The sequence below is a fragment of the Rhipicephalus microplus genome, chromosome 6 (assembly GCF_043290135.1).
Source record: "Rhipicephalus microplus isolate Deutch F79 chromosome 6, USDA_Rmic, whole genome shotgun sequence".
NCBI classification, from domain to species: domain Eukaryota; kingdom Metazoa; phylum Arthropoda; class Arachnida; order Ixodida; family Ixodidae; genus Rhipicephalus; species Rhipicephalus microplus.
Genome location: NC_134705.1, coordinates 11766988 through 11787933, shown reverse-complemented (window position 1 = coordinate 11787933; position 20946 = coordinate 11766988). Strand labels below are relative to the sequence as shown.

Here is a 20946-nt window from a genome sequence, read left to right as displayed (position 1 = left end):
TTTATGAAGCAACAACGGGGATCCAAAAACTTCGTTATATCAAGGAATTCATTACATGGAAGTTCGTTATAAGCAGGTTTAACTGTATAATATATCCAAGACTGGATATAGAACACGAGGATAACCCAGCCTGCCTACGAGAAATGGGAAGCAACTGATAAGATTAGAAGACAGGACAGCAAGAAAAGAAGATAGGAAAAAAAAAAGTAGGAGAGGATGAATAGGAAAAGGCGACTGCCGAACTCCCCTGGGTGGGTCAGCCCAGGGGTGCTGTCTACGTGAAGCCGGGGCCAAAGAGGTGTGTTGCCTCTGCCGGGGGGTCTTAAAGGTTCAATCACCTAGCGTCAGCTCAACCCCCAGAATCCATAGATTCCAATCTATTTATCTATGTATCCAATGATACATAGATAAATAGAAACACTCACAGCCCATTTGTCTGCAATTTGAGAGCTTCAAAAAATTCTATGTATTTAAAACTGCATAGTGAAAAAAATCACATGTCAAGACTGTTAAAATTACGTGCACACCGTGAAAAATACGTCCAGCTGCTAGCACCTGCATAAAAGGAGCGATTTACTCTCCATATAGTCCGCAAGAATTTTCACTGTCTCCCTCATGCACTGGTCTCAGAGATAACAGTGATCATTCTGCTCAAGTAAATGTTTTGGTTAGCATTTCTAAGACCATTAATGACGTTTTTCTGCTGCCACCTGCTGCAACCCACCACCAACCTCCGCTTGCCACTTCCCAAACGCGCCAGCAATGAACAGCGCCACCACGCGATGCATAGAATCCGGTTTCTCCTCCTCCGCTGGGGAAAGCGCATGTTTACAACACTAGGAAAGCCTTTCTAGCCACAATAAATTTGCCTCTCTTTTTTTTTGTGCGTCGAACATGTGTGTGCAGTGGCTGAGTTCGATTGTTCATGCGTACTGTGCCATTGCTTTTAAATATTTATCTTTGTGTGTGATCATCACCATCTGCAGCCTTATTGTTTGCTTGTTCTGAAAAGTTTATAAGTTTTTAAAATTTCATTAGTGCCACCATGCTTTTACTGTTTTTTTTTATCACAAAGCTCGTTGTTTAATTTTTGCCTTCATGCTTTCACTGTTTGTTTTTTTATCACAGAGCTTGTTGTCTACTTTGTGTCACCACCGCCCAAGCAACACCGAGACGGCTTCCCCTGCATCTCCTGTGGCCCCAGCCCTCGCAGCGAAGAAGGCGAAGTACGAAAATAAGAAAAGAATTCGGCTGCGAAGGTGAAAATATTGAAGTCCAATATTTGAATATTGAAGATGTTGCAAGTGGGAACATCTCGAAAAGAAGTCATGCAAAAGTTTAACGTGAAGAAAAGCAAGCTGAGGACTTAGGCAAAGAACGAAGACCAGATTATGCAAGCATGTGACGGCTGGCAACATGTTTAGAGATAAGAAGAACTGGCTTTGAATGACAGCGTACTCCAAGCTAGAAGAAACGCTAATGCGGGGGATCGTCAATTAGCACGATGCATGTTTGCCTTTGAGCGGCCCCCTTATCCGCGCACAAGCAAAGAAGTTAGCGTTGACCATAAACTTTACCTCTTTCAATACGTCGGAAGGGTGGTTCCATCGCTTCAAGAAGCAACAAAGGATGGTGGACGGAAGTGGCGAAGAGCAAGTTGGCCACTATGTGTACATCATGCCAGCTGAGGTGGCCTTTGAAAATTATATGTCGCAATTGACGGCGATGTTGCTGTGGCCAGCACAGTGACCGACAGCGATATCATCACCCAAGTCTTGGATGGCGAAGGGAAATCGGCTGACAAAGACCCAAGTGATGCAGACAAGCGTCCAACGCCACACAATGACAGAGACTGCGCATGAATTGGCCGTTTTAGAGGACATGTGCATGGTCTTCTTGGACAGTGTGTGCGGACTAAGGTAGTTGTAGGAACTTCACAAAGTTGAGACTTCTTTACGCATAGCCTCAGTCAAGCAAACCGTAATAACAGACTTTTTTAAGAAATAAAGTTTGATGGTGTAGGAGACATTGTTCAAGCGTTTTGTTCGTACTCCCGATAATTCGTACCTTAGGTTATTTCAGACATTCTCTTGGGTCCCGTGAAGTTCCTATTGAGAGGGTTTTGCTGTATGTTCAAACACGGAAATGTTGGTCAGCGTCGCTGATAGCAATGACAGTGAGGGTGGAACACTCTTCTTTTGCCAGCTGGCATCAAAAAGCACATGATCCTATTAGGTACGGCAGTTGATCAACAATCTCTCGCGTACTAGTTCAATCGAGTTTGCCAAAACGAAATGCTTCCATGAATGAACAAAGAAATTGAGTTGAAAGTCAGCGCGCTTTTCTGTTCATATTGTTTCTTCCTACCGTTGTCGCGCTGTAACTACAATACAACTAGTACAATTAACACTCGCCCAAATGAAGCTCTTGATGAAGAATTTACGTTCATCACATTTACATCATAATCACTATAAATAACATCCGTGACACTTTACTTGGTTTGAAATACAAACGCGATACATAGACAGGGACAGCTAAGACGAGCCCTTTCAAACCATCCCAAACAATCAACTCGCCTAATCAAACATTTTGACTTTCCTTGACTTTCTTTTCTGCGAGTTCTCATTGATGTTGTACTCTCACAAAAGGTTGTTTCATTTAACTAGAGCCACATACTTTCTTAAAAAGAAGGTAAACACCGGTCAAGCATTCTGACATTATGCTTGTCTAGGTAGCGGAGCAAGTGTTCCCTTGCGAGCTTGGCAGCTTGGTTTTGCAGCCACCGCCAGTGACGTAATCCTTTAGTGACGCTGCGGTGGTGCTGTCGCTAATCGGAGACAATTAGCAGCGTGCAAACACATTTTTGTAAAACTGGTACAAAGGCCTTTGGTCATTGCTACACCTTTAGCTCCTGTACCTTTTTCTTGGTGTCATTAAAGAAAAATAAAGAATCTGAATATGAAGTTCATAGGGCTTTCATGAATAGAGCACCACATGCACCACCGACAAGAGAAACATTGTGAGCACAACCTGGCAGAATGGACTAAGACTGAGGGACACACAACGAGGTACAAGTAAAAGGCATTGTGCATACAAGGAATCGAAAAATCCGTAGCAGTTCTGAAGGCACAGTAAGTCGAGATGGCAGGTCACTTTCACATGTGCAATCTCTACCAATGCAAAGAGGTGACTTCCATTATCTCAGAGAAGCAAGAGACAATGCGATTGTCTGTTCACTTCTGTTTGTTTTGTTCATCATGCCATCATTGTGCAAGCCAATGTTCACAGTTCAGTACATCCTTGTTTTCCTATGCGGGTACAGGATAACCTGCCCATTTACGTAATTATTGTGTGCTATATGGAGCCGATGAGATCACATAACCACAATTTGCATAGCTGTTTAATGCATCTTAGTTGCAATCAATGCTTGGCCTTTTGTGCAAAACGTACTTTTAAGGGTGTTTTAATTATGGTTTGGTAGGCTTGTGTGAATATTTGTGCACTTAGAATATTCAAGCAAATAATAATGTACAGTGGTGTAGCTAAGGGGAGGTTGGGAGATTCTACCCCCCCCCCCCCCTTGAAATTTTTCTCGCGAAACCTCCCCCCCCCCCCCCCCACCGCCACTTCCCCACATTTTTTTTTTTTTTACCGCTTTGCACTAGCATGATTTAGAAACCAAGTGGTTCTAGTGTCACAATATCATTCCTGGGCACTTTTACAATGTTTGCACACAGGAAAACGAGTCATGATGTTTGTCAAAGCTTCGGCACTCTGAGATTTTGAGCAGGAATCTCCGCCGCGATTGTTGTAAGTTGGCTCAGGGACGGGATTGCAGCGGTGTTCATACGTGTACCCGCCGGAACATATCTCGCCGAAGTCTATCACTATGATAATTTTCAGTGGGCAGAGATTCATTTTAATGGTAAAAGCCAGACACAGTTCCACGGTCTGCGAGGCCATATTCAAGCATATTACAGTTTGACTCTTCGTATGTGTGCTAAGATATCTTCGTATGTGTGCTAAGATATACTCAAGCCAGAGAATAACATTTCAATTGAACCTTTGCACTTTCTGCTAACATCTAAACACATGTGCGCACACACACACACACACACAATTTGGCTCATCCACCGTATATTCGGCTTATTCACCGCACAGAATATTTGGCTCACCCACCATACTTTTCTTGTATGCAAGTGTACAATACATCGATACATATCTTTACTATGCTCTAACGGCTAAAGCCGCTCGGAAGTGTCTAATGACGAAGGTCAGCTATCATGACTGACGCAGGTGAAAGTGAGGCAAAGAAAGCTCACGTCGACGACGATAGGACATTGACCTATGAATTAAGTGATGAGGAAATTGACTGTGACGACACATTGTTCACCTTCGTGACATACAAGAAGAAACGACTGGAGGGAATTCCAGTGGTCTTTCAATCATCAGCGAAAGGCGACAACTTTTGGAACGCGAATAGAAACCACGCTGCGTCAAAAATTGTCTCACCGGCCAAAGAAAAAGTTCAGTCGTTCAAGCCTTATATTACCGCATCTTATACGCGAAATGTTGGCAAAATACGCCATGTTCCACTTCAATACACCGAGAAGCAACTGGTTGATTTGCTGAAAGAATTTGGCGTGACATCTGCCCGCTGTCAGACATGCAAGAAACGACAAGGAGATGGTGGAATTTAATCTCACCTACTGAGAACTGTTATGCTGACCTTCAGAGAAGACAGGCCAATGCCGGAAAGGGTATATTTCGGCTTCACAAGTTACCCTGTTCAAGAATACCTAGGTCCTGCCCTTAGGTGCTACAACTGCAAGAGATTTGGTCATTTAGCGAAGAACTGTCACAGTCCACATCGCTGCAAGATATGCTCAGAGAACCATCACCACTCGAAGTGCAAGTCCGTGCTGCAGCCAAAGTGCACCAACAGTGGAGGAAATCATGCGGTTTTCTACTCGGGATGCCCTCAAAACAAAGCTGCCTCAAGTTTACGTCGGCACGAGTGGATACACGAAATTTCGCCTCCACGTAATGCGCCCCCACCTACTAACCCTGACACTGTAAGACTTGTGGCTCCAATTTCCCACAAAGAGCAGGACCAGGCAGATCAATTGAGTTACTCTGCAGCTCTAAAGAAACAGAGCCAACAACCTCCAGTCAGCGAACGACAAGGTCCGCCCTCAGAGAATCGGGCTCATCTCTTGTAGACACCACGAAAGACACCTCATCAAAGATCATCTCAGCGACTACCTCAGCACCTACTGCTGACGCAGAAACCATCTCAGTGGTTATCTAATACTCCTCCTCAATGTTCAGCTCCGATTACGGATGGACTTTCAGCGCCGGTTAGTGATTACGCATCTGTACCTTTTGCTGATATGATACTACCGATGGTATTCACAGCTCTTTGTGCAATTCTGAGTGCTCTTCCACAGGCTAACAACCTACCGGAGGTAAAAGCATTACTCTCAATGGAGCCGCTAGTGCTCCTAGAAACTCCGTCAGCTTCACGGCAGGATTACTATGATTAGTCGCTATAACAATGTCTTCATATATCAGTGGAATGCTAACAGCCTTTGTAATAGGTCAGCTGATTTTCGTAAACGCTTTGCTGAACATAGCTTCCCTGTATTATGCATACAGGAAGCAGGTGTGCGAGATGATTTCTGACTGTCCAATTACATGATGTATAAGTCGTCGCGCAGAGCTCGAAAGAGCAGAGAGATGCTTTATGTTAGAAAAGACTTGCCATCCTATTTAATGGAATCAAGTGACTCGGATATACCAGAACGTGTGGCCTGCAAAACATCTTTTACAATTAGAAGTGTCACCATGTTAAGCCTTTGTCTTTGTGGAGACTTTAATACTCATAATAAAATAGGGGGCAGTGAACATACTGACTCTTGCGAAAATGTAATCGAATGTGCTGCTGAGTAATACAATTTAACAGTGCTAAATGATACCTCTTCAACGTTTGTACAAGAATATCGTTACTCCAGCTGCATAAATGTCACGCGATGCTCATAGATGCATCGCTAACATCTATGCATCATAGATGCATAGATGTCACACGATCTTATACTTAAGAGCAATCAGAAGACGAGTAGAACGAGATTACCGTCGCCGCGGGAAACTTGAGGACTACAACATGGCAGAAAAAACTCATGCAAAATCACACCGTCGCTTACAGAAATTAAGTAGCAGGCGATAACAACAATACTGCTCGTCATTGAGTCCTTTCACTCCTATGGCTACAATATGGGTGATCGTCAGATCCTTCAGCGGTCCTGTTACCCAGAGCCATCCTTTTCAAGCTCTTTCCATAGCCCTGAGCACTCCACCAACAAATGTTGCTGACGAATTCTGTCGGTTAATAATCAGACCAGGAATCACAACTACATGCCCACAAGTTGCAAGTTCCATAACACTTGCCACTCAAAAGGTGCGAGCATGTTTTTTGTCGGAACACCCTCAACTTCATGGCGAGTTTAGCCTAGATGAACTTAAGTGTGCCCTTGAGGTCTGTCGTACGAAAACAGCTGCGGGACCAGATGGCGTTATTTACATGATGCTGAACAACCTTTAACCAGCAGGTAGAATGACACTGCTAGAGCTATTTATTGATATCTGGATATCAGAGCCTCTTCCTGATTTATGAAAATTAGGATGTGTAATTCCAGTCCTAAAACCAGGAAAGACCCCTTTATGTCTTGAATCATTCCACCCAGTCAGTTTCACAAGCTGTATTTGCAAGTTGATGCAGAGAATGGTACACAGTACAATTCAATGGTGGAGGGATCATACAAAAGTCTTGTCAGACTATATATATGACAGGTTTCCGTCAAAGCCATTGCCGAATGGATGCAATATCAGACATTGTCACATGTGTTGAGCATGAACGCATGTGTGGAAACAACACAATAGCGGTATTTCTCGACATTCAGAAAGCATTCGACTCAGTTAGTCACAATCACGTGCTGGTGGGGATGTTAAAACTTGGACTATTTGGTCGATCACTGCGATGGATTTCAAATTTTTTGAGCGATAGGAGCATATACACGGAAACAACTGAAGGACAAAGTAATTATCATTCCGTCGCACAGGGCGTCCCACAAGGAAGTGTTCTAAACCCACTCCTCTTCAACTGTGTTACGGCGGCGTTACCAGAAAAATTACCAAGCGGATTGAGGTATTCACTCTACGCAGATGACATCTGCATATGGGCCTCAGGGCCAGATATATGCGAAGCTCAAGCAGCGCTGCAACGTGGTCTTGAGACATGAACAAGTTTTTGAAGGATAAAGGCATGAGTCTCTCATACGTGAAGAAAACAGCGGCACAGTTAAACCTGCTCATAACGAACCTCCATATAACGAATTTCTTGATATAAGAACGTTTTTCAATTCCCCGCCGTCGCTCCATAGAAGCACATGTCTTTGTGACCTCTATGTAACAAAGTAACAGCGGGAGACAACCTTGATACAATGAATTCTCCCCACAGACAATCTAGAAAATTTGCTCCGCATTTTGGCATTTTGATACAAGCGTGCATCTTCAGTGGCTGCCCCGCCATCGACGAAGCACGGTTCTCTTCCTCGTCTTTTGCAGGCACTGCTAACTGCACTCTACTCATTCTACAAATCACGCCCCTGCGGAAAAGGAGCCATCCTGGCACAGGTACAACTGGTGGGTCCTAGTGCGGCTTCAGTCGGTCGACGTGAACAGTCTCACGGCCGCGACGGCGGCGGTCTGTGGATGACTGTATGGGCTCGACAATATAGTTTACCGGGGATGCTTGACGCAGGATGCGGTAGGGGCTTTCATACATAGGCAGCAGCTTTGAAGAAAGGCCTGGAGCTGAGGATGCAACGCGAAGCCACACCAATGTTCCAGGCGAATATGACTGGGAATGCAGGTTGGCGTCATGCCGGTCCTTTTGGTTTGCTTGGTCTTGTGTAGTTAACGAACGTGCTAGCTGCCTGCATTCTTCCGCATAGGTCGTGACTTCTGAGAGAGTTGCAGACACTGAAGTATCCGGGCGATACAACAAAATGGTATCCATAAATGAGGAGGGTTCAAAGCCATATAGAAGAAAGAAGGGAGAAAATCCAGTTGTGGACTGAGTGGCGCTGTTGTACGCATAGGTGATAAATGGTAGTATGCCGTCCCAGTTGGTGTGGTCAGTAGATACATACATGGACAGCATGTCGCCTAATGTGCGATTGAAGCGTTCAGTCATGCCATTGGTTCGGGGGTTGTTCACACTGGTTGTTCGATGAACAACATTGCATTCACGCAGGAGGTCTTGTACGGCTTCTGAGAGGAACGTACGTCCACGGTCGCTGAGTAACTCGCGAGGAGCGCCGTGGCGAAGAACAAGTTTGTGAAGAATAAATAAGCCCACTTTACGTGATGCAGCCTCTGGCAGTGCGGCAGTCTCAGCATACCATGTCAAATGATCAATAGCGACAACCACCCAGCGATTCCCGTCAGGTGTGTATGGAAGTGGGCCGTATAAGTCAATTCCGATGCGATCGAAAGGTCGGGATGCGCAGGGCAACGGCTGAAGCGGTCTAGTGACAGCATGCGGTGAACTCTTCCGGCGTTAATATTTTGAACATGAACGCAAGTACTGGCGAACAAATCGGTACATTCCACACCAGTAGTACCGCAGCCGGAGGCGTGCATACGTCTCTATTACACCAGCGTGGCCGCATTGGGGGTCCGCATGGAACGAGGCGCAAATATCAGCACGTAGATGGCGAGGAATCACCAACAACCACTTGCGACCTTCAATGAGGTAATTGCGGCGGTAAAGTAGCACATCGCGCATGGTGAAATGGCGAGCTGTGTGCCACAGTGAGCGACTGGCGGTACTCGGTCATGGCTTCGATAGGAACTCCATTAAAAACACTATCCAAGGGTCTTGACGCTGCTCGGATGGCATGTCAGCGTGTGTGAGGGAGGCAGAATTGTAGGTAGAAACAGGCGCATTTGCACAGTCATGGGCAAGCGGAGATCAAGAGAGAGCGTCGGCGCCTGAATGTCTGTGCCCTGACCTGTAGACGACGCGGATGTTGTAGTCTTGGAGTCGTAATGCCCAACGGGCTAGGCGACCAGATGGGTCTTTTAGGGACGACAACCAGCAGAGGGCGTGATGGTCAGTCAGGACATCAAATGTCCGACCATATATGTAAGGTCTAAATTCAGCGATTCCCAAACGATGGCTAGACATTTTTTCTCCGTGACCAAATAATTTTCTTCAGCTCTGGTCAGAGTGCGACTCGCGTAAGAAATGACGTACTCATCGAAGCCAGACTTTCGTTGCGCAAGGATAGCGCCAAGGCCGACTCCACTAGCGTCCGCGTGGATTTCGGTAGGGGCGTCTGGGTCGAAGTGACGGAGAATCGGCGGTGATGTCAGAAGATGACGTAATGTTGCAAATGCATCGTCACAGGCGGACGACCATGCCGAGATACCTTGGCTGTCAGCAAGTAAACGTGTTAAAGGGATCATTATAGATGCGAAATTACGAATAAATCGTCGAAAATACGAGCATAGCCCTATAACACTCCGGAGTTCTTTGAGTGTCGACGGCTTAGGAAACTCGGTGACGGCGCGGAGCTTGTCTGGGTCTGGCAGAACGCCGTCCTTGTTGGCAACGTGCCCTAAGATTGCGAGCTTCCGTGCGGAGAAGTGACATTTCTTCAAATTTAGTTGTAGCCCAGCCTGTGTGAGGCATTCCAGGACACTTGCGAGGCGCTGGAGATGGGTGTCGAAGTCTTTTCAAAAAACCATGACGTCGTCCAGATAACAAAGGCTTCGACTTGAGACCTCGAAGTACGTTGTCCATAAGACGCTCGAATGTGGCCGGGGCATTGCAAAGACCGAACGGCATCACGTTGAACTCGTACAAGCTGTCAGGAGTTACGAACGCAGTTTCGGGGCGGTCAACTTCATCCATAGGTACCTGCCAGTACCCCGACCGAAGATCCAGCCAAGATAAGAACTCCGCCCCTTGCAAACAGTCGAGCGCGTCATCACTTTTGGGGAGCGGATAGACATCTTTGCGCATGATCTTGTTAAGGCGCCTATAATCAACACAGAAGCGGATGCTACCGTCCTTTTTTCATGAGCACCACCGGGGATGCCCAGGGGCTGTGGGACGGCTGTATGACTCCCGGACTGAGCATGTCAGTCACCTGGTCTTCAATAACCCGACGTTCAGCTTGAGAGACGCGGTATGGACGCTGGCGCAGGGGTGCATAGCTGCCGGTGTCTATATGATGTGCGATCGAAGTTGTTCTGCCCAAACTGGGTTGCCTGTAATCGAAAGACATCCGAAAGCGGCCGAGAAGCTTTAAGAGTTGCGTCCGCTGAACGCTGTAATGGTCCGAAGCAATGGATGGAAGGAAGGCATCTGGGGTAGATGTGTTGGCCGTGATATCGAGATTAACGCTCGCGACATGGAGGCTTGCTGTGCGACCAGGTAATGAGTTAGGGCAGACTGAATCAATGTCCTCAAGTTGCCCTATACATTCTCCGCGGAACATAGTGGTTGGGACCGAAAGCAAGTTCGTGACATAAATGGTTGCAGAGGAGTTTTCCATCGTGATAAGAGCAAATGGGAGAAGAAAGTGCTTACGGGAAGTGAATTTCACTGACGGCATAAACAAGGCGGTAGAGAAAGCATAGTCGCAGCAGATTGGCACAATAGCAGACGACATAGGTGGAATGTGCGTGTCCTCAGCGATGACGACACGAGAAAAAGATGACTTGGCAGGAGCGATGTCTGAGATTGCTGATAATTCAAGCTCGGCACGGGCACAATTGACAACGGCATGATGCATGGAATGTAAGTCCCTGCCCAATATAACGTCATGCGAGCAGTGCAGAAAGATGACGAATTCAACCACATACAAAACGTCCTGAATGAGTAGACGAGCTGCGCACGTGATGGAAGGTTGTATGTGATGTGCGGTCGCCGTACGAAGAGAAACACCAGAAAGCGGAGTCGTAATCTATTTCAACTTGCGGCACATTGCTTCGCTTAACACGGACACAGCAGCTCCAGTATCGACTAAGGCGGACACGGCAAAACTTTCAATGGAGATTGGGATTTTGTTTGCAGGTTGCGAACGAGGCCTTGAAGATTTCGATAGTGGCGCAGTTCTTGCCTCGGGAACTGCGGTGGACAGTTTTCCGTGTGGACGGACACGGTGCGCCAAAGCATTGGCGATAGCGAGCGCAGGTGCGGGGAGGGTGATCGAGACGAGTGGGAGGTGCGGCGGTTCGACGATGAGGTGTTTGAAGGAGCGTGGGAGGGCGTTGGCTGTTGTGGCTCTGTATGGTCGTAGCTGTAATTGGCTTCAACAGCAGTTGGACGAGGAACGCGGCGGCGGCAGAAACGCTCGACATGCCTGGGTAGACCACAGTAATAGCATATTGGTCGGTTGTCCACTGTGCGCCAAGGATTATTGGGAGGGGTGGCAGGACGTCGATAAAGCGAAACTTGCGGGCTTGTCGGCGCCCACGGTGCGTAGAAGACATGAGGGCATTGAGAAGAGCCTGTGCTGTATGACACTGCATGTGAACGCCTTCTCGCAATGTTGGCATATGTCAACGGCGCTGATACAGGCGGTGGCTGGTGCGTAGGCGGAAGAGCTTCGGATACTTGCTCCTCAATGGTTTGGCACAGTGACGAGGGGAGTCCATGACTATTACTAGCGAGAAAGGGGACAATAGACAATTGGCGGGCAACCTCCTCGTCGATGAACTGTTGTATTTAGTGCGTCAATACTACCGGAACTGGAGAGATCGCGCCAACAGTCAGTGCTGACGTGCTGGTCGTGTCGAAACTGTGACGTCCCGTGGAAATGCGCTGCTTTCACAACTCGTCGTAGCTCTGGCAGTGCTGAATGATGTCTGTAACGGTTCGAGAAGTTTTCGCCACAAGCGTGTGGAACGCATCGTCCTCGATGCCCTTCATGATATGCTTGACTCTTTCGGCTTCAAACATGGCCCGATTGAAGCACCGGCAGAGGCCTACGACGTCCTTAGTGTAAGACGTGAAACTTTCTCCTGCCAACTGGGCACGATAACGCAAACGCTGCTTCACACGGAGCTTGTGCACTGCCGGTCGGCTGAATACGTCTGCAAAGGTCGTTTTGAAAGAGGCCCAGGTGGTAATCTCAGCCTCATGGTTGTTCAACCAAAGCTCCGCGACCCCCTTCAGGTAGAAGTGGACGCGACCGAGTTTGTCTTATCGTCCCACCGGTTGTTGACACTCACTTTTTCAAACAAAGCGAGCCAGTCCTCGACGTCCTGTTCATCAGTGCCGTTGAGTAGAACTGGGTCGCGCTCCCTTGGAATACAAGGGCAGCGGAGAGCAGGGGGTGTGGCAGCGTTCGGCTGTGCTGCAACGCCATCAGGCATGATGGACGACGGAGGTAGAGTCCGGCTACGGAGTTCCAGGGTGAAAAAGAGAACCAGCACTCTCCACCACTTGGTAGTACACGTTGAGCGTTGAGTCCGTGACACGTTTATTAAAGAACGAACACAGGTCAAGCGCTCAGCGATCCGAATCGGAGCTATCACGAGGACGAACCACGGTCCTCTTCGTCGTCTTTTGCAGGCACTGCTAATAGCACCCTATCCATTCTACAATAAATAAATAAATAAATAAATAAATATATATATATATATATATATATATATATATATATATATATATATATATATATATATATATATATATATATATATATATATATATAAAAGGAAATAGGTGTATACTTAAGGGCTTGTTTTTCCCTGTTTTGAAAAAATATTATTGCAATCTAACAGACAATAATGCCAAGAAAAGTAAAAGGAGGTTATTAGACCAAATCGTAAGGTGAATGTGAAGAAAGAAAAGTGGGTGAAAAGATAACGAGCCGAGCGCAAAAATCGAACCTGCGACTTTCGAATAACGCGTTCAATGCTCTACCACTGAGCTATCCTTATGAGTATGGTGAGGTTTGTGCAATTTGAATAAAAGTTTTGATTCACTAAATAAGTGTACTTTGCTTAAATGAAACTTCTGATAAATGAAGCAGTTTTATGGATCCCCTTCAAGTTCTGTTTAAGAGAAGTCGACTGTATATTGATTCGCTTAATTTGTTCGTCCCTTTATTTATTTATTTATTTAGAATACTGTCTGTCAATCACATGATGAAATTATTACAGGAGTAGTGTCACATTGTACATTGTAAAAACAAGCAATACACAAACCAAAAATACATGTTGCAAGCACTTAAAATTTCAAGCAATATCTCAAACATAGTGCAAAATTCGGCGTAGTGATAGGCAAAGAGCCTTCATGATTATAAACATCAGATGAATTGCCGGGGCAAGCAAAAAAACAAACAAATACAGAACGTAATTGTACAGACAGAGTTAAAACTTGCTACATCATCGATTCAGGAAATCACGGCTAAATAAAAGTCAGCACACATTCACTCGCTTGATCAACAAATTTATCAACTGTCGGCTGTGTCAACACGGTGGAGTGCAGGGCATTCCAAGCGCGTATGGCTCGCGGAAACAAAGAGTGGCCAAAAACATTGTTCTTGAAGGGATACTCATCAAGAGTGTGACAATACTTATTTCGTGTTTAGCGCTTACTGTTAACCTTAACATAACTAGCCGGATTTATTTTCAAAGAGTTGTGCAGCACCAGATACAAAAATCTCAGACTACGAAGCTTAGCGCGGCACGCCTGGGTGGGCAGATCCGCTCTTATCAAAAGAGCAGTAGGTGAGTCGGTACGCCTACAACGGTTATAGATAAAACGGACTGCTTTACGCTGTATTCTTTCAAGTGCGGCTACATGTTTGTTTGTGAAGGGGAACCAGGCCACACTCGCATATTCGAGGATTGGGAGGATAAGCATAGTATACGCTAAAAGATTTGTTTGGGGTGTCGAATGACGAAGGGTTCGCTTAAGAAAAAATAACCTGCTGAGAGCCTTCTTTGTAATATGTTCAACATGCGACATTGACATGACTAGAAGGGCAAACCGAGCGATTTCCGCAACTAGAGACAAAACACACAACAAGAAATACACAGAATGAAGAAACGTGAGTGGACATATTATCATGTCAAATTAAGAACGATATACACCGTAATCATAATTTCTTACAAGGAATCAAATGAACTCTGTGCAAGCAACGTTTCACACAGCAAAGACACATGAGACAGCGGAAAAGTGATAATTATTTTTTCAAATGACATGAAGATCGTGTATAGAGCAGCGGTCTTGTGGTAGTCACACTCATGGTGGCTTCTTAAATTTTCGAGCGCATTCTTCGACGCGTGAATGGAAAGAGGACCAAGCTACCAAAAACTTGGTGAGTCCCCTTGTTTAAACTGTCTTTTCCAAAAGCACACGTCTTGCAGAGAGCTCCCTCGTGATATTTGGAATACACCAGCCAGGCAAACAATTCTAGTCAGAGAAGTTGGAACTTCAGTTAGCGCTTATTAACTGAGAAAAAGGTGCAGCGCCTGTATTCCATGGAGTTATTAAGAAACGTCGTCTAGTCTCGTCCTCCTGCAACTTCTGGTGTATTGGCCCGGTAAATGCTTAAAGACCAATGTTGTTGCTAGCAATTACTGTTTCCGTGCATGCATGATGCTCCGATCAGGTTTTGGGAGTTCTTTCCGCAGCCTATTCATGTCCAGGCAGTGCAGAACTACAGCTGGGAACTCCTCGGCTGCTGTAGCCTTTCCGCCAGTTGTGGAGTGTGCACTAAGGCAAGCGTCACCTTTCAAGAAATGATCATCAAGTGTTACCTTAAGGGGGCAGACTGCTCTTAGACATTTTTTGTTTATTTCTTCAGTGATCTTGATCACTGCACAGAATTATGCAGTTTTTTCTGCTAATTTCAAATGTTTAATTAGTTTTTCTGTAACTCATCTTATTCCTGAGATAACTCAAGTTCACCCCCTATTGTTTAAGGCCACCATTGAGAAAAAAATGCTTAATTAAAAGTGATATTTAAAATATCCTAACATTGACTAATGACTATAGATTGAAATAATGCAAGAGTTTTTTGTTTTTAAGCCTTTCCTAATCTTTTACAGCAAAATGAACTATCCATTTTCAAAAGCAGTCGGAATTGTGTTAAAATTTTGATCAGTAATTCATTAAAAAGGCTTGTTCTTTAAATTCTGCTCCCATACTTGTACCCAACACACATACAGGTTTCCATTGCAAAAAGAATTATTGTTGTACCTGCCCTAGCTGCAGAGATATTGAGGCCTCAAAATTGAACAGCTGTAAATTTACTTTTTTGAGAAAAATGGAAAAAACTGAAAACACACAGCTTCTTCAAAAAGCAACAATCATGATGTCCATGTTTTGCAATCCTCATAAAAGTGCTCATAAATTCGTAGCAGAGCTTCTAACACAGGTGCCGGCAAATTATAAAGAGGCCTCAAAGTTGGTTCCCAATTTTTTTGCAGGTTCTGCATGCTAACAGCACCAAGAATCTGGACAGTTAGAATAACATTACAAAAAAATTACCACTTTTTGGTCTGTAAAAATTTGCAGAGAGATAGCAAAATACTTGCAGATACCAAATATGTCAATTTTAAAAAATGATTTTTTTGTCACTTTTTGGTCCCAAAGAGCAGTCTGCCCCCTTAAAATGTTTCAGCGCCGCCATCAAGTCTCATAGAAGGGTGCTGTTTGACACAGAACACGAACTACCCACCAGTACGTGTAGGCAGCATATTTCAAGGGCGTGCTTCGCACTGCAAAGAAGCAACATGTTCAGCTATATTCGGGCAGTCACACTGAATGCGAGAAACAATAACTTAAGCGATAATACATGTCGGCAGTAATATTCCTCCTTAAACACTTGCTCTTGTTTTTCCCCTGGCTGAAAGATTCGCCGGTATACGTTTTCTCCGCTTCCCTTCAGGTGCGGGTAAGGTCGCGCTCACCAGGTATCTGACTCTGCGCGCGAAAGGTCTTGCGCTTAAGATAGCCTCCTTATAGAAGGCTGGCGGATATGTACAGTGAAGGCTCTTTAATTCGAACTTCAATAATTCAAATTTATGGATAATTTGAACTGTAAGTTATGGTCCAGGCAAGCTCCATACAAGCCTATGAATAAAAAAGCCCGCTAATTCGAACGCGAGTAGGTTCTGTTGCGGATAATCCGAACTACGCGCCACCGCGCCGGCAGCTTGGCTAGTCACTCGATAGGACGGCTGCTGAGTTGCAAGGCGGCGTTGACAAGGAGCGGAGAGAAAAAACGGAGAAACTGGCACGGAGGCCAGAGTGCAGAAAATAGCTCCACTTACTCTTCACTGCCCTCCCCCCAAATTTTTTTTTTTCGGCGGCTGCCTGCTCTCCGTCCTACATAACCCCCAAGATTTGTTTTTTTTTTTTTTAAGCGCCAATCTTCGAGCCTTTGAAAATCCTGCGTAGTTGTCACTGTTACACGACAGATGACATGACCAGCACACAGCAAATCGGGTGCGTCATAGCTTCGCCCAGCCTTCTCTGCAGCCTCTGTATCGGGCGTGCATCATACACCTCAGTTGTTAGTGCTGGGAGTAGCTTCCGACTGTCGCAATTCATTGTGTTGGTGTTAGGCCTCGGCTAACATTTGTTGCGGTAACGCCGGTAGTGCCTTACCGTCTGTTGCAATTCTGCTGCTCCGACTTGATGGCGTGTGTCTGCGGCAAATACCGTCCCAGAACACTTCCTTCCAGCAAACACGACAAGCTGGCCTACCTTCCAGCAAACACGACAGCGGTACTGTAGCCCATGGACTAGAGAAATTAGAAATTTAAAATCATTTTATCAGCGTCATATGTTGCAACGAACTATTTTGTGCAATAAGTACCAAGTGACGCTTCTAAGTGCACTACACATGCTTGTGCGTGCTTGGGAGCAAGTGACAGCGCTTACGATAGCAAATTGCTTTTGCCACTGTGGCTTCAGCACCGAAGCTCTGCAAGATGACGAGCCACCAGTGCTCGAACATGGCGTCACCGCCCCATGGCGGACGTTTTGGAAGACATCTGCTTTGCGGAATACGTCGATATGGACTCAAGTGCAGTGGTTTGTGGTGCACTCACGGATGGCGACATATGTCAGGAAGTGCAGAACCTGTCGCTGCCAGTGACGATGATGGGGAGGAGGACGAAGCACTAGTGCGACCCTCTGCTGCGGAAGTCATGGCCGGATTGAATGCCGCCCGTCTTTTCTTAAGTTTTGAAGAAGGCGGAGAAGAGGCCTTCCGCCAAATTCGCTCGTTAGAGCAAAAAGTGCTGGCTGTCGCCTTCAAGGAAAGAAGGCAGACTGCGATCACAGATTTTTTTCAAAAAATAAATTGTTATGCCCTACTTGCAGTGTACTATTGTTGTTCTTCACTTTCGTTGGTTCGAACTTTTGTTAATTAGAACTAAGGCAGTTTCCCCTTGCAGTTTGAATTAACGAGCTTTTACTGTAATTATGAATATACAAAAACATGCTGCGTATACCTCTCATTCCTCGTTATAGCGGAGCTGTCGTCTTGTGAAACGCACATCGCCACGACGAGGACTATGCCATCTATGCTTAACAGATTAGCGATTAACAATGCCTTCTTCGATCGGGTGGGTCATTGTAATGATGCATTTTCGAAGACTAGTCCGTTCAATGGTGCAATGAGAGGCAGTTGCTCGAAACGGTCACTCTACCTGTTGTTTGCACCAGCGGCCATGGTCTAGTGGCTAAGGTACTCGGCTGCTGACCAGCAGGTCTTTTCAATGCTGGCGAAAATGCTGTAGGCTGATGTGCTCATATTAAAGAACCCTAGGTGGTCGAAATTTCCGGAGCCCTCCACTACGATGTCTTTCATAATCATATGTGGTGGTTCATGGGACATTAAACCCCACGTATCAATCAATCAAATACATGTTGTTTTATGTATTTTACTGCAATTACTTTACTTTTACTTACTCTTTTCACAAGCATACCCATGGGGAGAAGGGGAGAAGTCTCATAACTTTGATATACCAGTACATGTACACAATCTGCTCAAACTACCCGATAGTGACGTCACAAAGGAAAGCCGATTTTTGCCCCCCCTCTCCCCCATGTCAAGTTAATGCAAACCTCTCCCGACAAAATTTTCGGCTACGCCTCTGTTAACGTATTGCAATTCTTTTTGATTCAAAGTTAAATTACCGGATATTATAAAGTTTTTGAAAATAACGAATGGTTGTATACCGTACTCACTCGCGTAATAGGCGCATCCTGAATTTGGTCATGATCAGTAGTTCTGTACCATATTAGCACGGTCGCGATTTGATGCCCTCTTACGCTAACTGAAGCGAGGAACAAGAAAACAAAATATGACCACAGTAATGCTGCGTCAGCTCCGTGAGCTCACTGAGTGAGAAAGAATGGTGGTTGCCTAAGCGTCGAGATAACCTTTCTACCGACGCACACACTCCATATGGAACGCATTATCGCGTCTTCGTAAAGTGTGCGTTGAGCTTTCTGCTGGTAAAAATGTCGTTGTTATAGGGTTTGCTACCTCATCCACAAATTTAAAAGCTTTTCCGCTTTCGGACACGAGCTTCTGCATTTGCTGCTACTACATGGACTTCCACAAGCTCGACAAACTTTTGTTACCATTGATTTCCTGGCTGCAAACCTGAACATCAGGCGCGCTCTTGGATCAGTGCTCCAGTGTGATCTTTTCGACACTCTATCTTCAACATACCGAACTGTAGGCTAGGCCTAATCACTGTTCGTGCTTGTCAGTGGCGATGTTCGTGCTTTTGGGTGGCAGTCGCAGGTGATCATAATGCGGTTTTGTATGGAACTTAGACTTAATATATGGTACAGATTCTACGTAATTATTTTCAGTGGCTCTACTGGAAGGAAAGAGGGCTTGGGTGGTGCTAGTAACACTCGAATGGTGGTTCCTAATTCGATTGCAATGTCTTTGATTTGGGGTGCGAGCCCGTTAAATCAAACAATCGGTACTGTTCAGCCCACAAATCTATGTGGCCTGAAACGTAATCGGTGAGTTTCTACGATGGCGCTTCCTCTCCATAATTTTTTTTTCTCCTTGCACTCATTTCGTTGGCAATGCGGCTCTTGCAACGTTAATTTTTGGAAATTTGAATGCACGTTTTGCGCTAGAGTAGCCTATGAAAAAGGTTGCTTCGGCTGTAACGCAGATATTCGTCACTTCGGTCACGTATACATTATCAGCGGTTTATGCCGTAGTTGGAAATAACGCTTTTGGAAATTTTACCCCGCACAATACACACACCTCAAACTTGGAGCCAGATTTTCTGGAAAAAAAGTGCACCTATTATGTGAGCAAATACGGTAAAACTAATCTCGAAGTCACCCTCTTATAAAGGTAATTTCACTGCAGTGAAAGAGTGTCATACCATGAATACACCTTTTCGGAAATAATATCCCCACTGCTGTGAAGGCCGACTTCAAAGTTAAATAAGCATATTACCATCCCATTGATTCTTCCTTCTTTAGTTTTAAAAGCTTGTTATACCAGCTTACATGCTGTAAATATAATAAACTTTAATATGTAACATATTTAACAGATTATCGCTTCCATTCTAGAGAAAGTGAAATCCTGCAACTAAACAAGATGAATTCCCGGGAACTCCCTTTGAACGAAAAAGAGTAACATTTTAACGTACATTATATACTTTTAAACAAATATCATGCAAGTTAGTTGTGTCATAACCCGTGTGCTAATTTTTCTCTATATTATGTGATAATACGCTGTTCGAATGTGAAATCACTACATATTTACTTTGAATTCACTCCAGTTCTAAGATTAACTATTCTCACAAGGCTACATTTTTATGCCGCATTCAGTTTGTCCCTACCTTAAAGTAAGAAATCACTTCAGAGAATACGCCAGACTAACCACTGCGGTAGGACAGGTCCCCGAGAATGGTGGTGCCCACTTTGCGCAGGCGCCAGTTCTGGCGCATGTGTAGCAGCTCGGCGTGAAAATCGGGCGCCAGACGCTGCTGTGGCAAGGACTGTGCCACACTCCCTGCAGCCCGGGGGCTAGACAGACCGGCTGGATCGGCTGCCGCACCCCGCAAGGATTCGGCCCCCGAGAGCAGGACACCTGCTGCAGCTGCCAGGGCCTGCACAAAAGAAAGGCTTGTTCACAACACAGTCGAAACCTTTCATAAAATAAGAGACAAATGAGTATGAGAGACGACAGCATGCATACTTAAAAATGTGTTGATTGGCTGTGTTGATTGGCGGCACATGGAAAGGGCCTTTGCCCTGCAGTTGGCGTAGTCATGCTTCTGCTGATGATGAGAAAATGCAATTTTGGTACCTTGCTTATAAGAGACACCTCACACAAAAGACGAGAGTCACTCCTCGGTGCATGTTTCTTTTGAAGAGGTTCAACTGAATTAGGGCAGTCAGTCGCGGTACAGCCACCTTTCACAACAACAAACCACGAAGATTTAAAGAAAGCCCTTTTACTGTTCATTTGTGTTGTTTGGAATCGCGATCCTCCACTGTTGTGGCACATCAGTTACAGTGCTCCGCTGCCAGCGCGAAGGTCACGCGTTTAAGCTTGGTGCCATTTCAGTGGAGGCAAAAGTATAAAAACCCACGTACTGTACGAAATCAGTGAACCTTACAGAACACCTAATGCGGCATGCCTCATAATCATACCATGGTTCTGGCAACCCCAGATATCATTACAATTATTGTCTTTAATCGAACAAAAACAAAACGCTCTCAACAAGTTCACTTCAATACTTGTAGTTGCTTTCACCTGCACCTCTGGCCCAGGATCCATGTGCCTACAGGAGCCCTTTGGTTCCTCAAAAAAGGGCTACCTCATGAAAGTGCTTGCTGTACACATTTGTGGCATG

General features: G+C 45.4%; 1 protein-coding gene across 12 annotated transcripts in view; it reads right to left on the bottom strand.

The window, feature by feature from the left end:
* MED17 (mediator complex subunit 17) overlaps positions 1-20946 on the bottom strand; it is a 258928-nt gene that overhangs the window by 97179 nt on the left and 140803 nt on the right. For all 12 annotated transcript variants that reach the window (XM_075865805.1, XM_075865809.1, XM_075865806.1 and 9 more), the window contains one exon: positions 19968-20196. In XM_075865805.1, coding sequence (XP_075721920.1) covers positions 19968-20196 — 229 coding nt within the window. The remainder of the gene's footprint in view (positions 1-19967; positions 20197-20946) is intronic.